This window comes from Myotis yumanensis, unplaced genomic scaffold (genome assembly GCF_028538775.1).
Source record: "Myotis yumanensis isolate MYYU_CA2020_CCGP unplaced genomic scaffold, mMyoYum1.0.hap1 SCAF_8, whole genome shotgun sequence".
Classification (NCBI taxonomy): Eukaryota; Metazoa; Chordata; class Mammalia; order Chiroptera; family Vespertilionidae; genus Myotis; species Myotis yumanensis.
The window spans coordinates 40,802,326-40,824,664 of NW_027223759.1; the positions used below are offsets into that span (position 1 = coordinate 40,802,326).

The 22,339-nt window shown below is 43.6% G+C and overlaps 2 protein-coding genes across 3 annotated transcripts in view; both read left to right on the top strand.

Moving 5' to 3' along the window:
• Positions 1 to 9,518, top strand: part of PDE11A (phosphodiesterase 11A) — a 285,421-nt gene extending 275,903 nt beyond the window's left edge. For both annotated transcript variants that reach the window (XM_070422681.1, XM_070422682.1), the window contains one exon: positions 8,430 to 9,518. In XM_070422681.1, the coding sequence (XP_070278782.1) occupies positions 8,430 to 8,585 (156 nt within the window). In that variant the 3' untranslated portion in view covers positions 8,586 to 9,518. The remainder of the gene's footprint in view (positions 1 to 8,429) is intronic.
• A 9,414-nt stretch (positions 9,519 to 18,932) lies between these two features.
• LOC139015631 (intraflagellar transport protein 70B) lies at positions 18,933 to 21,518 on the top strand. Its single transcript, XM_070423406.1, has one exon. It carries the CDS (start codon positions 18,942 to 18,944, stop codon positions 20,937 to 20,939), a length of 1,998 nt encoding a protein of 665 aa, XP_070279507.1. The 5' UTR covers positions 18,933 to 18,941; the 3' UTR covers positions 20,940 to 21,518.
• The last annotated feature ends 821 nt before the right edge of the window (positions 21,519 to 22,339 follow it).

Here is a 22,339-nt window from a genome sequence, read left to right on the forward strand (position 1 = left end):
ATATAGCCAACCTGTTATTGCTGAATAGTAACAAATCCACAGAGTAAATATCATATATACAAAAATAGGCTTCCCATCTGGAAAAATACTCTCACCCAATACAATAATCATGGAATAATATTGAACTCCCACTAAGGAGAAAATAACATCTAGTTGCTGTTTGTCCTTTCTGTCCGAGTTCTCTTGGTCCACAGAGAAAATCCAGGCTAAACGGATGCTGCCACCAGTTCCTCTGAGTCCTCCTTTCTCGGAAGCCAAGATTCACAGGCTGCTGACTTTGCCACCAGAAGGAATTGGCATCCTTTCGGAGTATTTTCCGAGTCCCCATACCATGATGGGCTAAGAATGAGCAACCTTTTGAACAGCTTTTAAAGAGTCTGGCAGACTCTGGGGGTTCAAGGAGAAGAGAGAGAACTGCTAGCTGGTCCCTGGCTCTCATTAACTTGGGGAACGAGGGCGGCTCAGCTGTTTATGCCGGGGACATCGAGACTCCCTCACATCAGCCACCAGTTCAAAGTCTGGGGGGTGGGGGGTCAATCCCAAGTAATTCCTGGGGGTGACAGAACAATAAATGACAATAGTAAAAGACCCACTATTTGGAGCCCAGAAACTCACTCAACCTAGTTAGAACAGAAATGGAATTTCTTTAGCTCAAGTAACTGGGGAGCTTCGAGGTAAAGTGGGCTCGTGCCTTCTGCTGCATCAGGGGAGTCAAAGGCCAGCATAAGACACGTGTCCCCTCTCCCTGCCTCCAAGGTATGTTTTGGCTTCACCCAACCAGGCTTTCCCGACATGTCTTGGCAGCTTTAAGGTCACATGTTTATTACAGTAATTATTCACACACCCCCAAAAAAAGAAAGAAAGAAAGAAAGAAAGGAAGGAAGGAAGGAAGGAAGGAAGGAAGGAAGGAAGGAAGGGAAAGAAAGAGAAAAGAAAGCTTCCTCTCCAGTAGTAACATGTAAACCTAGAGAGAGCTCTGATTGCCCAGCTTGATGCCTATCCCCATCCCTCCACCAATCCCTGGGGCACGCCTATTGTTGACCTGAATTATGTGCCTACTCAGAGCACATGGAATGATTCTGGTGTAGTTTCTGCTGTCTATTACAGTCCACTTATAACCCACTGCCCAAAACACATTAATGTATAACTCCCCAAGGCAGGGAATTTGTTCAAGAATCAAAATGCCTAGAATTATCTGACACCTGCACAGGTAGACAAAAAATGGAGACCTACAACATAGCATTGATTTTCTCAATTGGGAATTGCATGCAGCTGCTAGTGACAGAGATCTGAAATCGCAAGAGCTTAAACCAAAGAGAGATTTGTTTTTCTCTCTGTGGTAAGTAATAACCCAGAGAAGTCAAGTTGAGGCTGCTATGATATGGCAGTTCCATAGCCATCAGAAACCCAGGCCCTGCTTATACTCAGGGGTGCCTCATAATTACAAGATGGCCACTGTAGCTCCAGCCATCATGTTAATATTCCAGCAGTGAGAAAGAAAGAGAGGCCAGGGCAAAGGATGCACCTCCAAGTTGCATAAACTCCCACTTAAGAGTTGTCTCAGAAGTCCCTCCTTATGAATTCCGCTCATACCTCCCTGGCCGTTCCGAAGCTCAAGGAAGGCAAAGTAGCAATCTCTGTTAGAGATATCACAGTCCTGATGGAGCAAATGACACTGCCCCCAAATGGGACAGAAGTCATAAGGCTCGAGCCCTTTATACTCCGCTGCATTCTAGCCTATAAAGAACCCAATAGTGCACAATGCCTGGCATGTTATGTGTGTAACATATGTAAATGATTATTAATTTTCTGACTTTAGCAATTACACACTAAAGACTTATTTTAAAGCTGGGTTCTTTAATGTGAATGTTTAAAAATATTTATCCAAAGAAGTCTTGGTTTGCTTCTGTGTTCACCATTAGTGTTTGATTGTTTGTTTTTCAAAGCAAGTTTTAAAACCTGCTGGAAGCCTCCTATGGTAGTTAATACATTATCTTAAGCAATTGAATGCAAATTAATTTTTACACAACCTTGAGTTTCAAAGGCCATTGAACTGGGGAGGGAAGAAGCGAGGTATAGGAGGAATCTGTTTGCTGCTTCCCATCTGGGCCCCACAGCCAGCTCCATCTGCTCTCACATGTAGTAACTAGCACTTAGGCTAGTCCCCTGCCAGACACACCATGTGGAGTTTAGCTTATATTTTTTCACTCAGGAAAATGTTACAATACACAGAAAGATTTTAGGAAACTTGATGGGATTATTTTTGGCATTTCTAAACTCTGTGTTTTGAATATGGTGAGTTTTTTTTTAATTGATTTCAGAGAAAGGAAGGAAAAGGGAGAGAGAATTAGAAACATCAATTATGAGAATGATCTATGAATTGCCTTCCATTGGGGATTGAGCCCACAACCCGGGCATATGCCCTGACCTGGTATTGAACCGTGACCTCCTGGCTCATGGGTCATCGCTCAACCACTGAGACACACTGGCCAGGCTAAACTCTGTGTTTGGTACCATAACCCAAATTTGCATCGGGTTTTATGGATTATTTCTTCTTTTGTTTTGTTTCTGGATTTCATTCTCTGTTAATACTACAATTCTCCTTTTCTGGTGGGATCTTATAGCACGTTTGTGTCAAGTAGGAGCCACTGAAAGGTTCCGGGTAGAGAATGGCAAGGTTGGATATGTGATTTTGAGTGACCATTCAAGGGTGGCCACAATGTGGACAGTGGACTGGACAGGAACCAGGAGAAGCAGGGGCACTGAAGAGGCTGTAGCAGGTTAAAGCAGCTGAAGAGATGATGGTAGTCTGAGCTAAGGTTGTAGAAATGACAATAGACTGACACAAAAGACACATTGGAAGTAGGATTGACAAAACTTGGCGATATTTTGGGTGTAGGAGGATAGGGAGATGTCATGGGTGACCCACAGATTTCTGGGTTGGGCAGTTGGTAGAGATGAGAATGCTCAGTTCCCTGGAGAGTAAACCAGCAGAGGAGGGTTTGGGGGAAGGTGACGAGTTCTAGGCAATCAGTTCACTTTCTGGCCTTTACAGCAAGATGGAAGAGTAGGTTGGCAAACGTGATTCTTAGCCAACTGCATCATTGCAGCCTGGCACATGAAATTCAGGAATATGTTAGATTAAATCATGAATAATCTCAACCTTTGAGAACCAAGAAGGATTAGCAGTTGAACAGTTCACTAGTTAAAGTTTGGATTTGCTCCCAGAACTGGACACTTCTCTCTGAAGTCACTTACCAGAAGAAGAGGCCTCCTTTGTTTCTCAGAGATGCCCTTTGTACATGCAACCAGCCAGTCATGTGGAGTCAAAAGCATTTTGGGTCCCACTGCCACCTGCATGCTCTCTTGCCCCTCCTCTTGAAGGTCTGAGCAGAGAGAACACCAGATGGTCATATCCCGACAATGATTTTCCATTTCTTTTTTTTAAAGTTTTTATATGTTTAATTAATTTTTTAGAGAGAAAGGAAGGGAGAGGGAGAGAAGATAGAAACATGGACCTGCTGCCTCTTGCACACCCTCTGCTGGGGACCAAGCCCACAACCTGGGCATAGGCCCTGACTGGGAATCCAACCAGCAACCTCTTGGTGCATGGGACAATGCTCAAACCACTGAGCCATGCCAGCCAGCTGTTTTTTCCATTACAAAATACCAACCCCTAAGTGGGCTTTTTGACGTGTTCACTGAGAAAGTAAATAGTACAGTAGTAAAATGATCATCTCTTCATAACGGGAATATTGCCTCAAACAGGTATTTGAGAAGGGCTCCAAAGTCTATTTTTATATTTTATCAAAAAAATAGATATTTTAGAAACATCAATGATGAGAGAGAATCATTGACTGACTGCCTTCTGCATGCCCCCTACTGGGGATCGAGCCCGAAACCCGGACATGTGCCCATGACAGGAATTGAACCCGGGACCCTTCAGGCTGCAGACCAAGGCTCTATCCACTGAGCCAAACCAGCTAGGGCCTCTTAGTTTCTGATTATTTCTCTTGGGTAAGGTAGGAATGGGGGAAAGCAGAAAAATACTAGTTCTTATTGTCAGCACTCTGGAAATATATAATTCAATAATAAGACATGAAAACCATCTTTTTTCTTTGGCCTTAAAATAAATAAATAAATAGCCAACTCAGATGAATTCTTCCACATTTTTAAAAGGTCTTAATGACATAGCTGGACATTACCGGGCTCCAAGATAAAGCTGGTTTTCATTTGGTGGGGTTCCTCTGTTTCCCCTTCCAACAGCAGAGAATGGGCGTAGTAACTCGCTCTAAGAGCATGGCTCTCTTTTTGCTTGTTCCCTTGTCCCACATCTGCCCATCTATCCAGCACTTGAATTCCAAGAAGTGATGATGTGCACTTATGGGACCAATGATAGCAGATATGGATCATGATGGCAGAGGAAAAGCAAGGCCAGAATCTGATTCAGAGCAGCTTGGTGCACTGATAAAAACAAGGCCTCGGGAATAATGGTAATAAGAGAGAATTCGCTGTTCATTTCCCAAGGGGGTCATTCTGGGTTTGTTTTTGCAGCAGGATTTTGTTACAGGTCAGAACGTCCTGACCCTGCTCGCCACCAGCAGCAGCTGTCCTAACCTTACCCCTTCTTCCTGCCACCACTGTGAGGGTGAGTTAGAGGCGGGGCTGTCACTGTGCTAGGAGCTAGAGATACGAAGAAGAAAGGCCTTGTTTCCACTCTCCCTGGGAACTCTCGGAATAATACCCAAGACCATTTAACACCAATAACGCGAGACTTCCACTGCTGGCCACGAGTCACAACAGGGGCCGAAAGAAGGAGAAATGCATGCAAGTTGTCAGACAGTGGACAACAGGCAGCACATATGGTCATTCCTGAGAGAGCAGAACAAGTGAGGTGAGCCCACAACCGTCCCAGCTTCCTACCTGCAGAGAGTTTCTAGGCTGCAGCACAGGGAGGGGAACCCAGGCAGAGTCCAAGGGTCTCACTGTGGAGGCAGAGCCTGGAGTCTGGGAGGCCCAGGAGGTCCGAGTTCCCAGGGAAGAGCAGCAGAGAAGGGAGTGGCAGGAGAGAGAGCTGGGGTCCGCGGAGGGGCCTTAGGGCAGATCCAGCCCTACCCTACAATAGAGGCGGCACATGAGCCATCAGTCCTACATTGCCCCAGTAGCTTCTGGTTTAAAGGGCAAGCATCCCAAGGACTGGAACCATTAGGTAGAAGTTACAGGGACATAGATTTCCGCTCAATGTAAGGAACAGCATTCTAAAATCAAAACCAAACGTAAACTGAACGCCCCTGGGAAGTAGTGAGTTCCCTGCCTCTGGACATGAATGAAAACGGGAAATCCACACCACAGGGATGCCACCGAGGAGACCCAGAAGCCCCGGGCTGATGGCACAGCAGAGGTACCCTTGAGTCCCTCTGCGTATGAGCAGACAGGCAAGAAGTGGTTTCTTTCTTTTTCACTGAGTGAACAGCAAGTCAAACAAGACAGACCCTAGAGGCATTCGCACAGAACTCATCCGGTGGCACTTGCTGATGAGAAGCTTTTAGGAATACCCATGCCTTTCTAAATACTGGGAGCCATTCTCCTCCTGACAGACCTTGGAACGTAGTGTGTGGGTCATCCCTTGCCTTCCTAATTTCTAATAGTCCTATATTCTCTCAGTTAGCTGCATTTGTGTAACACGTTTGCAGTGTGGGGGAATAATTCTTCAGGATTGTGTTTTTTCTACCTTTGCCTAGAACCAGCACCTGCCAGAGAAAACGATAGTCTAGAACAGCGGTTCTCAACCTGTGGGTCGCCAACCTGTGGGTCGCGACCCCTTTGTGGGTCGCGACCCCTTTGGGGGTCGAACGACCCTTTCACAGGGGTCGCCTAAGAACATCAGAAAACACATATATAATTACATATTGTTTTTGTGATTAGTCACTATGCTTTAATTATGTTCAATTTGTAACAATGAAAATACATCCTGCATATCAGATATTTACATGACGATTCATAACAGTAGCAAAATTACAGTTATGAAGTAGCAACGAAAATAATTTTATGGTTGGGGGTCACCACAACATGAGGAACTGTATTAAAGGATCATGGCATTAGGAAGGTTGAGAACCACTGGTCTGGAATGTCAATTCTGTGTTTAAGGACAATGTAGCGAGAGAAGGAATTCTGAGAAATATGTACTCCCCCAAAAGATGTTTTTCAACACAAAGGAAGCAAGAGGGAGAACAAAGAGCTAGATAAAGGCAAGAAACCTCTTTTGGGGACTATGCCAAATAAACTAAAATGGTTTAAGGAATAAATTGGTGGAGTAACTCGAATCACGGGCAGGTGCTATGAATGTAATTTAGTAAAATGCTCGGGAACCTGCCAAAGTAGAGAAAAATGTGTTGCTTTTGAGATCATTTCCCAGCAGCTTCATAAAAGAAAACTGATTACTAGAATTTAATAAGTAAAACAGAGCCAGAAATATAGTAATCAAATGAGTTTTTAATTACATTTCAGACAGAAAAAAAAATCCAATTTGTGCTCCTGGGATTAAAAAAAAATTTCTAGAGAAATGCTTTTGTAGCAGTAAAATAACATAAACACTAATTTCCATAGGAATTACAGTAGTCAGTTTAATTAAAAGACCTGAGCAGAGTGAAGAGGAGCCGGTGCCAAGCTATGCTCAATGAAACCGTGGCGCTGGTTGCTACCTCACACTGCTGGCGAAACAAAAACACTACGCGTTGAGCAGGAACAGGCACCTGCATTTTTTTCATGGACATAGATGGGATTTTGACTGCTGCCTGAATTATTATATTGCTGCTTCATTTTTGTATGGAATAACTAATACATCTGGTTTACAATTAGATGTTGCTCTAGCCTGTTTGGCTCAGTGGTTGGAGCATCGGCCCTCAGACTGAGGGGTCCCAGTTAGATTCTGGTCAAGGGCACGTACCTGGGTTGCAGGCTCAATCCCTGGCCCAGGTCAGGGCGCCTGCGGGAGACAACCAATCGGTGTGTCTCTCTCACATCGATGTTTCTCTCTCTCTCTCCCCATCCCTTCCACTCTCTCTAAAAATCAATGGAAAAAAATATATCCTTAGTCCAAGATTAGCAACAACAACAAATGTAGGTGCTGCTGCTTGGTGTGGTAAGTATCACTTTTAAGGGAGAGAATATGGTCTGTGTAAGGGACATGGATGTGAGAGAACATCATCTCAGCCAAGTTGGCGTGCTTACTGCTCACGGGGGTACCAGTTATTTCCGGGCTCTTCATCCCTCACCTGCTTACTTTACATCCAGTTACATTTTACTTGTGGTCCTATCACTTGCTGGAGAGGGAGGGGGAGGGGGAGGGGATACACAGGTGGCTGCAGCCGCTTTGGGAAGAGAGCTCTTCCTCCTGCGGAGGACTTTGCTCTTGGCCGCCCCCTAGCCACCCGTCCAGCTGGGAGAAAGCTTTTCAGGCGGGGTGCCTCCCAGTGGTGTGTTTCCCTTGTGGTGAACGGGGCACACCGGCAAGGTGTCTCCACGGGGAGGTGTCTCCTGGGGAGCTCGTGTGTGGCCACAGAACTCGGAGCCGAGGCATAAAGAGGAAACGGGAAGTGTTACCTTTCCACGAGCTAACACCCCACAGCTCCACGATCCTTGTTCCACTTTAGGGGTGATCCAAGCTTTGTGAGGCCAAAAGTTTATACCATTGGGGAGTAGGGGACTTAAAAAAACACATAGTTAAGTAAAAAGGCAATATTTAGAAGGGTCTCCTACAAATAGGACCCTAAATCCTGACCTTCATTAGCCTCATGGTCAGTCGCCACCTCCTACATTTCCTCTTCCCTCATCTCTCCTACACCCCTTTGTCCCTCTCTTCCACACTCCTTCTCCCTCATGTCTATTTCCATACATGTTCTCCCAGTGATCTGTGCCTTTGGCACAGTTCCAAGATCCTTGCTTTAAAAATGAGAACCTCCTCTTGTTTCAAGATTTTACCTGGCCTCTTATTCAGGTGAGTCCACCTGGAGTCATCTCCGGTGGAGCAAACGGTAAGTTTATTTTTGTAAAAATTTAAGTTCATGGTCTATTGAGATCTGGAGGCCTCCATGGCAGACAGAGATACACATATTAGTAGACATGTGTGAGTAGATATTTTTTTTCCTCTCTTGCTTGATGTGGATCTAAAACAGGGTCATAATCTAATTGGCTGGCACCCGGGAGTAGTGCACAGCCACCTGTCTTATTTTTTCATTTTCTGCATCGGCTCTATTAGTATAAAACAGTGACACTCAATGCATGTGTACTTCTTGTAAATAGCTCGTGGTTACCAAATAATCATCGCTTTCATTCCTCACAGCCGGTTTCCATTCTCACCGTGAAAGCTGGAAAATCATGTCAGTGACTCCAGTTCCTCTCTCCCCCACCTTCTGATTGTTTTGTTTTAGGCCTTGGTGAAGGTCAATGTGAAACTGAAGCCGATGCTGGATTCGGTGTCTGAGAACAGAAGTAAGTGGGAAGAGCTGCACCAGAAAAGGCTGCTGGTCTCAGCTGCCTCCCCCTCCTCTGCGGGCCTCCTGGTGGCCGGGGCAAACAGTAACTAACCCTCAGGGTCAGCTGCTGCTGCAAAATGACTACATCCTGAAGAGCCAGCTTCGGTCCAGCCTCTTCATCCTATTGTTCCTTTAAGCTCAGACAGACAGAAAGTCTGGAGGATGAGCTGGGAAGCATGACTGGGGTTTCACCTTCAAGTGTGGCCAACAGGGAAGGGCGTGACAGGAAGGACAGAGGAGGAGGTGGGGCAGGGAGCACACCCCAAGATCCTCAACTTTCCATGATGGACAGACATGGGCTGAGCCTGAGACAGGCGCTGGGCAGGAGACAGCTGTGGATCCAGGCAGCCCTGCCCATTCTGACCCAAGGGAACACGGAACAGTACAGGCGTCACTAATGCTGCTTCATTTTGTATATGGCTCTTTTATTTGTTACAAGGCAACAATGCCTGCCCTTGCACCTCTCCCCAGTGCCCTTTAGTGCCAGACTGTCCTAAGAATCCTGATTTGTATGCTGTAGAGGTATTTTATTTTTATCCTAAAGCTTCTTAATGATGGCTCAGAGCCAGGAGACTTGTGTACGTAAAAGATAAACTATATTATCCTTATAAACACCAACTATTCCCACGTTTCCCCTAAAAAAAAGTCTGTAGTAGAAATACATCAAATGTGTTTGATTGGGTTTTACACAAGATTCATAACATTACATTGGGATTGTGATCACCTTTTTCAGTTTTTTTAATTCAATCTTCATTGTAGATCAACTGTACTCCCAGAAGGAATAGATTAATAGGCTTTAATTAAAGTAAGGATGAAAGAAAATCTATAGCTGGATTTACCACAAGTGGCATATGAACATTTAGAAACTATTTCCAACAGCGAGACATTTCACAGGACACAGCAGCACCATGGAGAATGATCATTGACTACCTTGAGTTCTCCTAGTGATGGTGTTTGTATAAAACTGAAGGTCACTGTCAGTACCATCCTACAGGCAAAAGCAGGAGTCTCCAATTTTGGATTTTTCCTGAGTGTTAGAAATAATGTCTAGCAGGTTAACAAATGATGGTCTAGGCCCGTGGTCGGCAAACTGTGGCTCGCGAGCCACATGCGGCTCTTTGGCCCCTTGAGTGTGGCTCTTCCACAAAATACCGACTTCTGCACATGGGCCACGAAGTTTCAATCACACTGTATGTGCGCACCTACACATGGTATTTTGTGGAAGAGCCACACTCAAGCGGCCAAAGAGCCGCATGTGGCTCGCGAGCCGCAGTTTGCCGACCACTGATCTAGGCAGAGACCACATATTCTATTGAAAGCCAGGTTTATAATGGGTAGGAATAAACTATCTACACTAATTAAAGGGTAATATGCTAATTAGACCAGGAGACCTTCCGGGAGACTGTCCGGACAAAGCCATGGTAGCGGGGCCAGGACAGAGGCGGTTAGGGGCGATCAGGCCAGCAGGGTGGGCAGTTGGGTGCGATCAGGCCAGCAGGGGGGGAAGTTGGGGGCAAGCAGGCTGGCGGGGGGGCAGTTGGGGGCAAGAAGGCCGGCAGGCAGAGTGGTTAGGGGTGATCAGGCAGGCAGGCAGGCAGAGGCAGTTAGGGGCAATCAAGCAGGCGAGCGGTTAAGAGCCAGTGGTCCTGAATTGTGAGAGGGATGTCTGACAGTCAGACATCCCCCCAGGGGTCCCAGATTGGAGAGGGTGCAGGCTGGGCTGAGGGGCACCCCCCACCCCCATGCACGAATTTCATGCACCAGGTCACTAGTATGAAATAAATGCAAGGACTAGAAAGCCACTTTGCTTCCCATTTTACCTGAGATTGAGGTCATGCTATGCCTTATCCAAAGAATGGGAAGTGAGAAGCTAGCTTTGGCATAGTGACTGGATGACTTTGGACTCTTCACCTAACTTCTCTCAGTCTGTTTCCTCATTTGTCAAATGAGATTACACTAGGAAATGGTTTTCAAACACATTTAACCTTGTAACTCTTTGTTCAAATATATCTCACAAGGAATCCCCAAGATATGAAACATCCTCTGTAAGTCCTCCACTTGACCGGTTTGGGGATCCAGAGCCCCTGCACATCCACATGTCTTTGATTACATACATGGTGCTCCATAAGGGGCTCCGAGGAGTTTGAAAATCCCTGGACCAGATGAACCTTGAAGTTCACTCCAGCTCTGAAAAATCTAAAATTTATAAACCATGTTTTGTTCTTATTGCCCCTGGCCAGTATCAGTTATTAACTTCATTACTCAAATACTAAGGAAATAGGGGCTGAGGTCCACAAAGAACATTGTTTTTCTGGCACAGAGCAGGCATTCAGGAAATGTGTTTTTAAAAAATGGGTGAATGAAGGTACCAAAGCGGAAGTGAGGGAAGAGCAGATACACATAGGGACCAGGTGGCAAGAAACAAAGTAAAATTATAAACCAGGAAAAGAGGGGTAAAAGAAGGAGAAAGAGGAAGAGGAGGAGGAAAGGGGGCAGAGGGGGAGGAGAAGTGACTGAGGCAGGTGGTCGGAAAACTGCCAAAGGGAAGGTGAAAGTCAATCCACACAGACAAATGCACTTCTAACCAAATCACATGGGGGTGCACAATCCTGTCATCAATTGCTTAGAAAAGAGAGATACTTGAGCAGGGAGAGGTTTGACAAAAGAGAGAAGGAAGGAGTGGGAGTTCAAAAATATAACGTTCCTGGCTCCCCTTCACAGCTGCCTCTGCAGGGGAGACTAGAGGGCCGGGAGGAGAAAATGAGCGCAGGAACATGGCCTCCGCAGAGCAGGTAAGAGGAGGCTGTTCAGATTTATGGGTTTTATTAAGCCAGTTTTCGGAATCACTCTGCTATAAAGGAAATAGCTTCTGCCGGGCTGTCCCTCCTCAGGTGAGGAACAAAGGGTGGGTGGAGTTAGGGACAGACCCTGGGCGCCTGCAGCTCAGCAGCACTGCAGGTGTTGCTCTGGCTATTGTGCCGGCTCAGGTTTATATCACGAGCGGGAATTGCAAAGCAGACCCGGTGAGGCAGAGACGAACCCACATCTGTTATCCTCCCCAACAATATAAATAGCCCAGACAGACGGATGCCAGACTATCTACAGCGACATTTTAAAGCGTGTGCCTGCTGATAAAACTGGACCCAGGGCCCGTGAAGACTGCAGGCAGCTACAAGCACTATAGCGATCCTGAACACTGATGCTGCATAGTGCTGAGGGGAACATAATTTATAGCACAGACCCTACGGCTTCCGCTAAGGTTGAGTTTTCCCTTCATTTCCTTGCCTTTTTATTGGCTTCACTGCACGGTTGCCAATAGCAACGTCCACTGGTAGCAAGGGGAGTTCAACATCATTGCAATCTGCCATACAGTGGAGCCCTGACAGTGTCAACCATCAATCAAGCAGCTGTTTGTAATTGCCTCCATCTATTTTTCCTGCCTGGAAGTATCTTTCCTATTGTGGGTCAGAATTCAGAAACTGCTGACTAATGCCTTGGCCTGTTCCTCCCGACCCAGGCAGTGGGAAAGGAGGGTGGCAACAACCCAGGGGGGTTAGAGGTTGAACTCTTGGGAGTTTAAGGTTTTTAAATCCCTTTTCTAAATAATGTATAATTTTCCAAGAATGTGAGGTATGTGTAGTTATCCATATAGTCAGCTTTTCCAAAACAGAGAAAGCGAAATTTCCCCATTCCTTATTATTATATTTATTTCCTATTGGAGGAAAGCATTTAAAACGTGAGCCTTCTTACAAAACCTCCAATTGACCAGATTATGTTTGCTTCTTCGGGTCTCTTGGCATTCATGTTTGAAATGACTTCATCCTACTTTCTCCACAAGATGCATTTGTTTTAGAGATGCTATTTCTTCTCTTACTAGTCAGTGTGGAGATGACACATGCACAAGCTACTGTGTAGCTGGCAAGCCTGGCCAGTAGGGTCAGCTTGGCAAACCGTAAAGGGTGCCATCCGTGCACAGCAGGACCAGGGCTCCATCCTGCCTTGGCCACGGGCTGGACCTGTTATCTTGGGACTCTCCAGGCTTCAGGTTTTCTGTTAGTAAAATAAGAGCACTGACTTCATTTCCACACCAAAGGACCAGCCGTATTGAACTTTTAAAAACATGTCTTCAGAGAGCTGTCTTGTTTTCTGTTCTCGAATAAAATAGGAATAAACCTAAAAAGGTCATCTCATTAAAGGCAAAATAAAAAATTACATATATGGGGTAGATTTAAAAATAACCTCACCACAGATATGTCCGAGCCTGCCTCTAGTGATCATAAAAGATATTATCATCAGTACAATTTTTAAAATATATATACTTTTATCGCATAAAGGACAGTTTTAGATGATTTCATATCATAGATATCCCATAAATGGTAGTCAATTTAATTTGAAAGTAAATTTATAAAGCGAGTCAAAAGAAGTTAAAATTGCATGTGTGTTTTCTGTTTCTAAAATCTGAGATGTCTATTCATTTCCAAGTATTTTATATTTACATACATGTTAGGTTAGAAATAACCACACAATAGTGTGATGAGGCCTAAGGTGGGGGGGGGGGGGGGGGAGGAGTCGAGGACAGAGGGAGGGAGGTCAGTGGGGGGAAAAAGGGACATCTGTAATACTTTCAACAATAAAGATAAATTTAAAAAAAGAAATAACCTTTACATTTTTGTTAGTGTAATAACAATATTATTGGTAAGTAATTCAGTTTCTGTTTTCATGTATCAAAATTTTTCCACTTGCCTTAGGTCATTAAACAGAGTCTGCTTAATTTACTTTGCAGTACAATTATTTAAAAATCCATTTCTCCTGCTGACTCTTTGTGAATTGCAGAGACATAAGATATAGTTTTATCTCCAGTAGTAGTTCCCTTCAAGTGGGACTGAAATCTAAACAGATTTAAATATAAAGAAAAGGGTTTTAATTGAAAAAAAGAAAAAAAAAAACCCAGAAAGGATTCATTAAAGCAACAGAAGAAAACCTGATTTGGGAACCTAAGAACTCTGGCAGAGCCACTGTAGCGAAGTTCCATGACCTGTTGTTCTGCCATGTGCTGGAAGGAACTCCCAAAACTCAAATGTACCAGGAAATTTAAAGGCTGAGTCTGGCTACAAGAAGGCCAAAATGTCCTAAGTTTCATAAGTGAGCGATAATAGAATAAAACATGTAGCTGGCAGAAATGAAATGCAGTGTGTCTGGAGAATTTCATGATGAGCACCTGGATTTAGTAATGACTGATGTCCTCCTTACATTGTTTACCTTTACCTCAGCTAGTAATTTGGGGTTGTACATCTTTTCTAATTTAATTTTGAATGTTGTTGCATATTTGGTACATTTCTCAACAGTGCTAAAGATGTTTATCTGTGTATTAAATCTATAACAATGTTTTGAATGTACACACTCCTACAGAAATGTTTGTTTTATTAAGTAATTAAGTATTTGCTGTGAAAAAAATGTTATTTGAGGCCAACATTTATCTTTGTATTTATTTTCTGTGTGCATATGTGTCTGTTACAATATTTTTTTTCTTCAGATTTAGATTAAATCATACTGAGATGAATTTAAAAAGAAAGAAAGAGAGAGAAAGAAAATAGAAGGAAAGGGAGGGAGGAGGGAGGGAAGAAGGAAGGAAGGGCATGGTGGTGTGGAAATAAGAGGCTAGGTTTTGTTGGGTCTCATTCCCTTAGGGAAAAATTGCTTTTGCCATTTTATTTTTATGTACAATATCTAAAAAGGATCTCCTACTGATTTGCTTCCTAATTATTGCTTTACACAAAAGAAAGGAAATATGTTTTCAATTGAGTTGTCTGAAGTCACTCCCTTCGTGTAGATTTCCCAGGCTGATGTTTCATTGTAAGAATACATTATAGACAGCTTGGCCATTTCACAAGTAACTAATCCTTGATTTTGAGATATTCTGCTGCTTTAAAAGACCTAAGTATCTTTGTTTTTAATAAAATGCTGAATGTTTAACTAAAGCTTCGGAATACTCTTTCTCTTCATAAGGGGGATATAAGGACTGAAAGAGGCAAGCACGCATCTGAATACCAACAATTTAAATTCTGGTGATCACTTTTAGCCCATTAACCTGGCCTGGATCTGTGATGTTTGCCTGTGTGAGAAGGATACTGGGACAGCCCTCTCCTTGGAACACTTTAAAAATGAAAAAATAATTCGAATTATTGAAATTTTCCTAGAGGGAGAAGAGTCTGCAGCCAAATGCAGGTTCCAGCGTCCTCACAGATTGCTCAAATTTGCATGGGCAATTACACAGGGGGATTGCATCCATCCAGGGCCGTCAGCCACACTGATGCCATACAATTACACAATGGCTTCGGCGCTTAAACTTTAAAATTCTTACAGCATTGTGCCTGTTCTATTAGAACAAACTGCAGCAAATGACCCAAAGCCAATTCAAATGACTGAAGAGGAGGTGCCCAGGGGGTGGGGGGAGGGAGTGGGGGGAGAGGGAAGAGGTGTAGTGTGGCCCCTACTGGCCAGCTTAAGCAATCACCAGTCCTCGGTGCTGGCTGCAGCAACCACTGGCATTTTAATCCATGCTTTTCACGTGTGGCCAACAATAAGAATCACCAAATTCCCAGAAGAGCTGTAAAGACCATGAGGGAAGTTAGGCAAAGCAGGGCCTGGTCTCGGTACAAAAAGTACCCTTATAAACACAGGGGCTGGAGTAGTTCTTTGTTTGGGTAGAAGGTTGATTATTTTAAATGCCAGTATCCACAGTTGTGCCTTCTCTAATTCCTTTTATAAATCATATGCTGCTATGATCTCTGATAAATTAATTTAGATAACACCATAAGCCCCCAAATATAAACTACTTGATAAATGATAGATCCTCCCTTCCCCCAACTGGTGGGCGGAGTATGACGTAACCTGCAGCCCGGAAATACCTGAGTGACTAACCAGGTACCTTATATGGACTATACATTGGACCACCAATCCACACCTGCCAAATACCCTAAGCCCTTGTCCTATATGGACAATCAGTAAGCCACCAATCTGTGCGCCAAGTACACTAAGCCTCCCACCCTTTCCCATTCCACCCCTCAAAAGGTATGCCCACCCCTGCACGTGCTGCTGTCCTCCCCTTGCAAGACAGCCTGGCAGGTCCTTCTCCTCTAATAAAGCCTGTAGTCCTGGCTTTTGGCCTCTGTCTGATCTCTCAATAAAAAAAACCAGCTATATTCAAGAAGAAAATCGAATTTAAAAAATTAATAAAACTGGAATTACCAGGAAAGAAGAATTTATAACGAGGTTAAATGTCTGACCCTCTGAGTACAAATGTTCCTAAGCTTTGATTTGGAATACAATCTTTCCAAAAGTCTTAAAAGATTAAACAGATACTCCTAAAAGTCAGTCAACTACATTCCCAACTTGGCACTAATTTATTATTTTCTTCCCTGTTTATGGTGGAAGATGGGGGAGGGAGGAAGCAAGATAACTGAGCCCCCCACACTGACCATATTGTAGAAAATGGCCTGGAACAAAGGGGGGAAGAAATGACAACTGGAAAATGCCTTCCTTCATTAAGGAAGCTGTCTGACCACAGTTATGGTTGTGGAGATGTTCATAAATGACCAATGTTTACCAATAGGATACTTACAGGATTAATAAGAAAACATACCTTCCAACTAGTTTTAAAAGAAAATGACAAATAGATTAACAACACAAATAGAATTTGATCATTTCACACTTTGGCAAGCAGAAACATAAGCATGTTAAGAAGCAAAAATGCTTAATCTAAATGCTTTTGGCTTCTATACATTTTGCCTAAATGGAATTCTTCTACGTGGTAAACATGCCTCCCCTTATGCAGCAAAATCCAACACCACTTTCCCAAAGTAATTCCTTCCAATGAGGCACTAAATCATTTTATTGCAACCACTAAATTCTTTCTTATTGCTAGAATGGCACAATACAGTTACTTTTTTGATATATGCTCCAGATTTTCAAGATCGTTTTGGAAACACACTGATCCTTATGACATTTATGTCATTTATTGCTTTCCAGAATTTCTATCATTAATTAAAGGGTCTTCTTTCACCATCTCTCCCCCTGCCCACACACACACACACACAAACACCCAAACCTATTCCCCAACTGCCTATAGGCGGCAAAATAAAAGTCTATCACAGCAGCAGTGATGGTCATGCCAATTTCACAGTGTGATTTGGGCACTCATTTCATTTTGAAAATGAACCTGCCCTCCATCTGTCTAAGCTGAAAGTCCTGCTTTTGTCAAGCCAGCACATGAAATAAGGGGGAAGACACAGAACAGCCTCCCTCCTGCCCACTTCTGCTGCCACACTCACAGATAGTTACCAACACAAAGAGGGGGACCTCAACTGAAACCGGTAGGGATCAGAGAGCAGATAGTCCTTTATCTTTCTTATGTTTCCAAGAAGCCATTTGAAGGTGAATGCTTTCATGATGCAATTCTGAGAAACAGAGGCAAACTAAAGAGATATATAACACAATTTCCTGTTTCCATGTTCTATCATTTTACCTTGATTTAATAGCAACTCACCCAAAGTAACAGTTCATACATAAGGATTTTAAAATACGGAGCCTGAGTGTCCAAGGGACAAGTGTAGTTAGGCAGCTGTAGAGGTGAAGATCCTCCTCCACTCACCCTCAAATATTCAGCAGCACTAGCCAGCATCCCTCAACCGTGTACCTCCCTGGTTTGAAGGCCCTTAAATGGTGCACACAGAGACTGGGTTGAAAAAGGCCTCGGAGTAAGGTTATGGTGATCCTCATCAACTGCTTTCTGTAGGTGGCCAGAGCCCTACTCAACCCTGCTGAAATGGGTGTAGTTTGTCCCTTTCTTGGTATTCATACAGTGGAAGCTTCCTTGTCTGATTCCACCCGTAAGAACACAGCTCTGCCAATTTCTGAGCAAAGGAAAAGACTGAATTAGTACATAAAATCGGTTGCTTTATGATAGGAGCAATCACAAGTCTATAAAAGTCCCCTCCAAGCTATTCCAAGTGACTAGGAGTTATACCACCCCCACATTACTCCTTAACATCTGCCCACAGCTACAGTTCAGGCCTGGAAGCTCACCTTTCTATTACCCAAACAAACTTGGTTGCTTATTTTAATGCAGAAAAAACCCCCACTAATTCATTGTCATACAACTTGGCACCAAACACTGAGCCCTTAAAAACTCATCTATAGGAGGTATATGGAATAGATTATTCATCAGTCACTATTTCCTACTGAAACTAGCTGTTCGAATATCATGGCACAGCTACTAACTATTTAACTGTGTGGTCTTGGGCAAGTCACTTGAACCTTTCTAGTAGACAGATTCTTCATCTGTAATATATAGACTATAGGGTGGACAATAAGATTAAAATTAATACATGTAAATGGTCTAATAGAGAGTCACATACTTCAGTTGCTGTTGGCTCTGAAATTGTATATATAGAAAAGATGTAGGGGCAGCAAAACTATAGAGGAGACAGATAAAGGACTGTCACTGAAGTCTTTAAATATATAGCAAAGATGCTTTTATTCAAACACCGTTTTTCTTGGGTATAGACAGGTCAATACAGATCATGGAAAATCAGTGGGGATATAGGGAGAGTAAGAAAGATTTGTTTCTTAATTTCAATAAAAATTTGGAGGAACAGGGCAGAAAACACAGCCAAGTTTAAACACCAACATCTGCTCAGTAATACTTGTTTATTAAAAAGGGAAGTGGGAGACACTTGGATCTAAAATTTAAAGACTTTCATACCTGATAAGATTCACAAAACCATTTCCTGTGGAAATAGCAAAAAATAAGGACTCTTGGTCTCTGCATATTATGTTCTTACAAAGTGTGCCCTCAAGGCAGCTTAAAAACAGACGTCTAGGGGAGTTCCAAGGAAATATTCCACCTTTTCTATCCCATTAATTTACAAAAACAAAACACGAAACAACACATGTATGCAGCACGTAGTATATAGGACACACGACCACAAACCTTCCGCCCTCTCGCCAAAGACCAAGATGACACAAGAGGAAGCAACTCATCTACATAGAAACAGAAATCCAGTGAAACCCCATCTGCCAGGCTATGGCTCCCTCCCGCAAAGACTACATCTCCCAGAAAGCACAGCGGCCAAGTCCCAAGTGGCCTGGGTGCATTTGACCGGTGCATGCCGGGAAGTAGAGTTTCCGCCGCAAAACTACCAGGAGAGGATTCCTCTCTCTTCCCAATTCATTTCCTCCGCAAGTCGTCTTCGAGGACTGTATCAGTACTCCAGAGACCCTGTTCAGTGATTCCTTTATATTGCTAACGGTCCCCTTCCGTTGCGAAGTAATATCCGGGTTAGGAGTTTTCCGTTTCCGGTTGGCTTATTGCCTTGGTAACCGGGACGCACAGGCATCTTGGCGGTTATGGCGGGGCTGGGCAGTACGCCGATCCCCGACGGGGAGTTCACCGCGGCCGTGTACCGGCTCATCCGGGACTCCCGCTACGCCGAGGCGGCGCAGCTGCTGGGCAGGGAGCTGCAGCGGAGCCCGAGGAGCCGCGCCGGCCTGTCGCTGCTGGGCTACTGCTACTACCGCCTGCAGGAGTTCCCCATGGCGGCCGAGTGCTATGAGCAGCTGAGCCAGCTGCACCCGGAGCTGGAGCAGTACCGCCTGTACCAGGCCCAGGCGCTGTACAAGGCCTGCCTTTATCCCGAGGCCACCCGGGTCGCCTTCCTCCTGTTGGACAACCCCGCCTACCACAGCCGGGTCCTCCGTCTACAAGCTGCTATCAAGTACAGCGAGGGCGATCTCCCCGGGGCCAGGAGCCTGGTGGAGCAGCTGCTGAGTGGGGAAGGGGGTGAAGACAGTGGGGGTGAGAACGAGTCAGATAGCCAGGTCAACCTGGGTTGTTTGCTCTACAAGGAGGGACAGTATCAAGCTGCGTGTGCCAAGTTCTTTACAGCCCTGCAGGCCTCGGGCTACCGGCCTGACCTTTCCTACAACCTGGCTCTGGCCTATTATAGCAGCCGACAATATGCCTCGGCTCTGAAGCATATTGCAGACATTATTGAGCATGGCATCCGCCAGCACCCAGAGCTAGGTGTGGGCATGACCACCGAGGGCATTGATTTTCGCAGTGTTGGCAACACTTTAGTTCTTCACCAGACTGCACTGGTGGAAGCCTTCAACCTTAAGGCAGCCATAGAATACCAACTGAAAAACTATGAGGTGGCCCAGGAAACCCTGACTGACATGCCACCAAGGGCAGAGGAAGAGTTAGACCCTGTGACCCTGCACAACCAGGCGCTGATGAATATGGATGCCAGGCCTACAGAAGGGTTTGAAAAGCTACAGTTTTTGCTCCAACAGAACCCCTTTCCCCCAGAGACCTTTGGCAACCTGTTGCTGCTCTACTGCAAATATGAGTATTTTGACCTAGCAGCCGATGTCCTGGCAGAGAATGCCCACTTGACTTATAAGTTCCTCACACCTTATCTCTATGACTTCTTAGATGCCATGATTACTTGCCAGACAGCTCCTGAAGAGGCCTTCATTAAGCTGGATGGGCTAGCCGGGATGCTGACTGAGCAGCTCCGGAGACTCACTAAACAAGTGCAGGAAGCAAGACACAATAGAGATGATGAAGGGGTCAAAAAGGCAGTGAATGAATATGATGACATCTTGGAGAAGTATATTCCCGTATTGATGGCCCAGGCAAAGATCTACTGGAACCTTGAAAATTATTCAATGGTAGAAAAGATCTTCCGCAAATCTGTGGAATTCTGCAATGACCATGATGTATGGAAGCTGAATGTGGCTCATGTTCTGTTCATGCAGGAAAACAAATACAAAGAAGCCATCGGTTTTTATGAGCCCATAGTCAAGAAGCACTATGACAACATCCTGAATGTGAGTGCTATTGTATTGGCTAACCTCTGTGTTTCATATATTATGACAAGTCAAAATGAAGAAGCTGAGGAGTTGATGAGGAAGATTGAAAAAGAGGAAGAGCAGCTCTCCTATGATGACCCAGATAAGAAAACCTACCATCTCTGCATTGTGAATTTGGTGATAGGGACACTTTACTGTGCCAAAGGAAACTATGACTTTGGGATTTCTCGAGTTATCAAAAGCTTGGAACCTTACAATAAAAAACTGGGAACTGATACCTGGTACTATGCCAAAAGATGCTTCTTGTCCTTATTAGAAAACATGTCAAAACATACTATCATGCTTCGTGACAGTGTTATTCAAGAATGCGTGCAGTTTCTAGAACACTGTGAAGTTTATGGCAGGAACGTGCCTGCTGTTATTGAACAACCCCTGGAAGAAGAAAGAATGCATATTGGAAAGAATACGGTCACATATGAATCCAGACAATTAAAAGCTTTGATTTATGAGATTATAGGATGGAATATGTAGTCATGTCTGTTAATGGGCATGTTTGTTACCTATATATGGTATTCTCTTTTGTCTGTAGTTGTCCTTTGGTTTCTTTACATTTGTTGAAATTTTTATCCTTTAAAAGTTAAAATAATATAGTTGCAACTTTTCTTTTTTAGTAATCTCATGAAATGAAATGTAATAAAAGAACTTGAATGAGAAAATTCAAAAGTGAATGAGGAAATTGTGTTTAATAGTATTTCTAGTGCCTGTGTTCCCTGTCCTTTGCATATTTGTGCTTTGGTATATCCTGAGGGAACCCTCCATGACAATATTACATTAACCAGGGAATAGGCACTATTAAGTCCAGGATTCCGTTAATGTGTAGGACATCTGGGCATTAATAATCATTTCAAGAATATTGTGTTGTACTCCAACATTAACCCTTATAATTACATTAATTTGTAATGCATACATTTTGCATAGACCTTCTAAGTGGGGTTTTATTTGTTGTTGATGATTTTGTTTGGTTGGTTTTTAATATGCAAGGCTCGGGGAATTCTTGTGCCATAACAAAATTGTGGTGCTATGGTGCGAAGACAATAAACAATTGACCAATTTCCATTTTTCTTCTCCGTTTATTAATAATTTAAATATACAAACATGAACATAAGATATAATCATACTATTTCCATAATTTATCTCTAACATTAATAATAGGTAGCTTTAGACTAAGTTTTTAATTCTTATCCTTGTATTTCTACTTTCTGGCCTCTTGAAAATGAAAAAAATTGGTATGCTGTTTCAATGATCCTATCAACCTCCTATCCTATTCATATAACAGAAGGAATGGTCTACCAATGGATTCTGAAGTCATATCTGGTAGATTCATAATACAAATGTCATATTTAACAGCCTCTCAATAGTGTTTTGGAGTTCTCACTATGAACCTCAATCATTCTGCTCAGGCATTTAATTTTCTATAAGCTACAAAAGCTTTACTATTTGTTCCACCCTCATGTCTGATAATGGTTTTTGGCTTTCTTACCTATATTTCACTCTTAAAATCTATATTTATCCTGTGTTATTTATTGAGCTTTGTAAAGATGCAAAGGATGACAGTAATAATAAATATTCAGTTTGAGGAAGTTTTCCATTTAAGAAGAGAAGGGAGCATATAATATGAGCTAAATCAGTTTGCATTCCCTGCTAGTAGCAGTCACCATGTCTTGCCCTCATGCAACAATTGCTAGGTGATATCTTTATATAAGCAAGGAACCAGGTACCCTAAAAGCAGTTTATATTCTACTTTAGGCTGTTAAAAAAGAATGTGACATGAGCCAATGAACTTTCAGAGTGGGTGTGTTTGCCTTTAATTGCTAGCCATGGCTGGACCATTTCTCAAGAAAACAGTTTCATTGTGCCATTACAAGATAGAC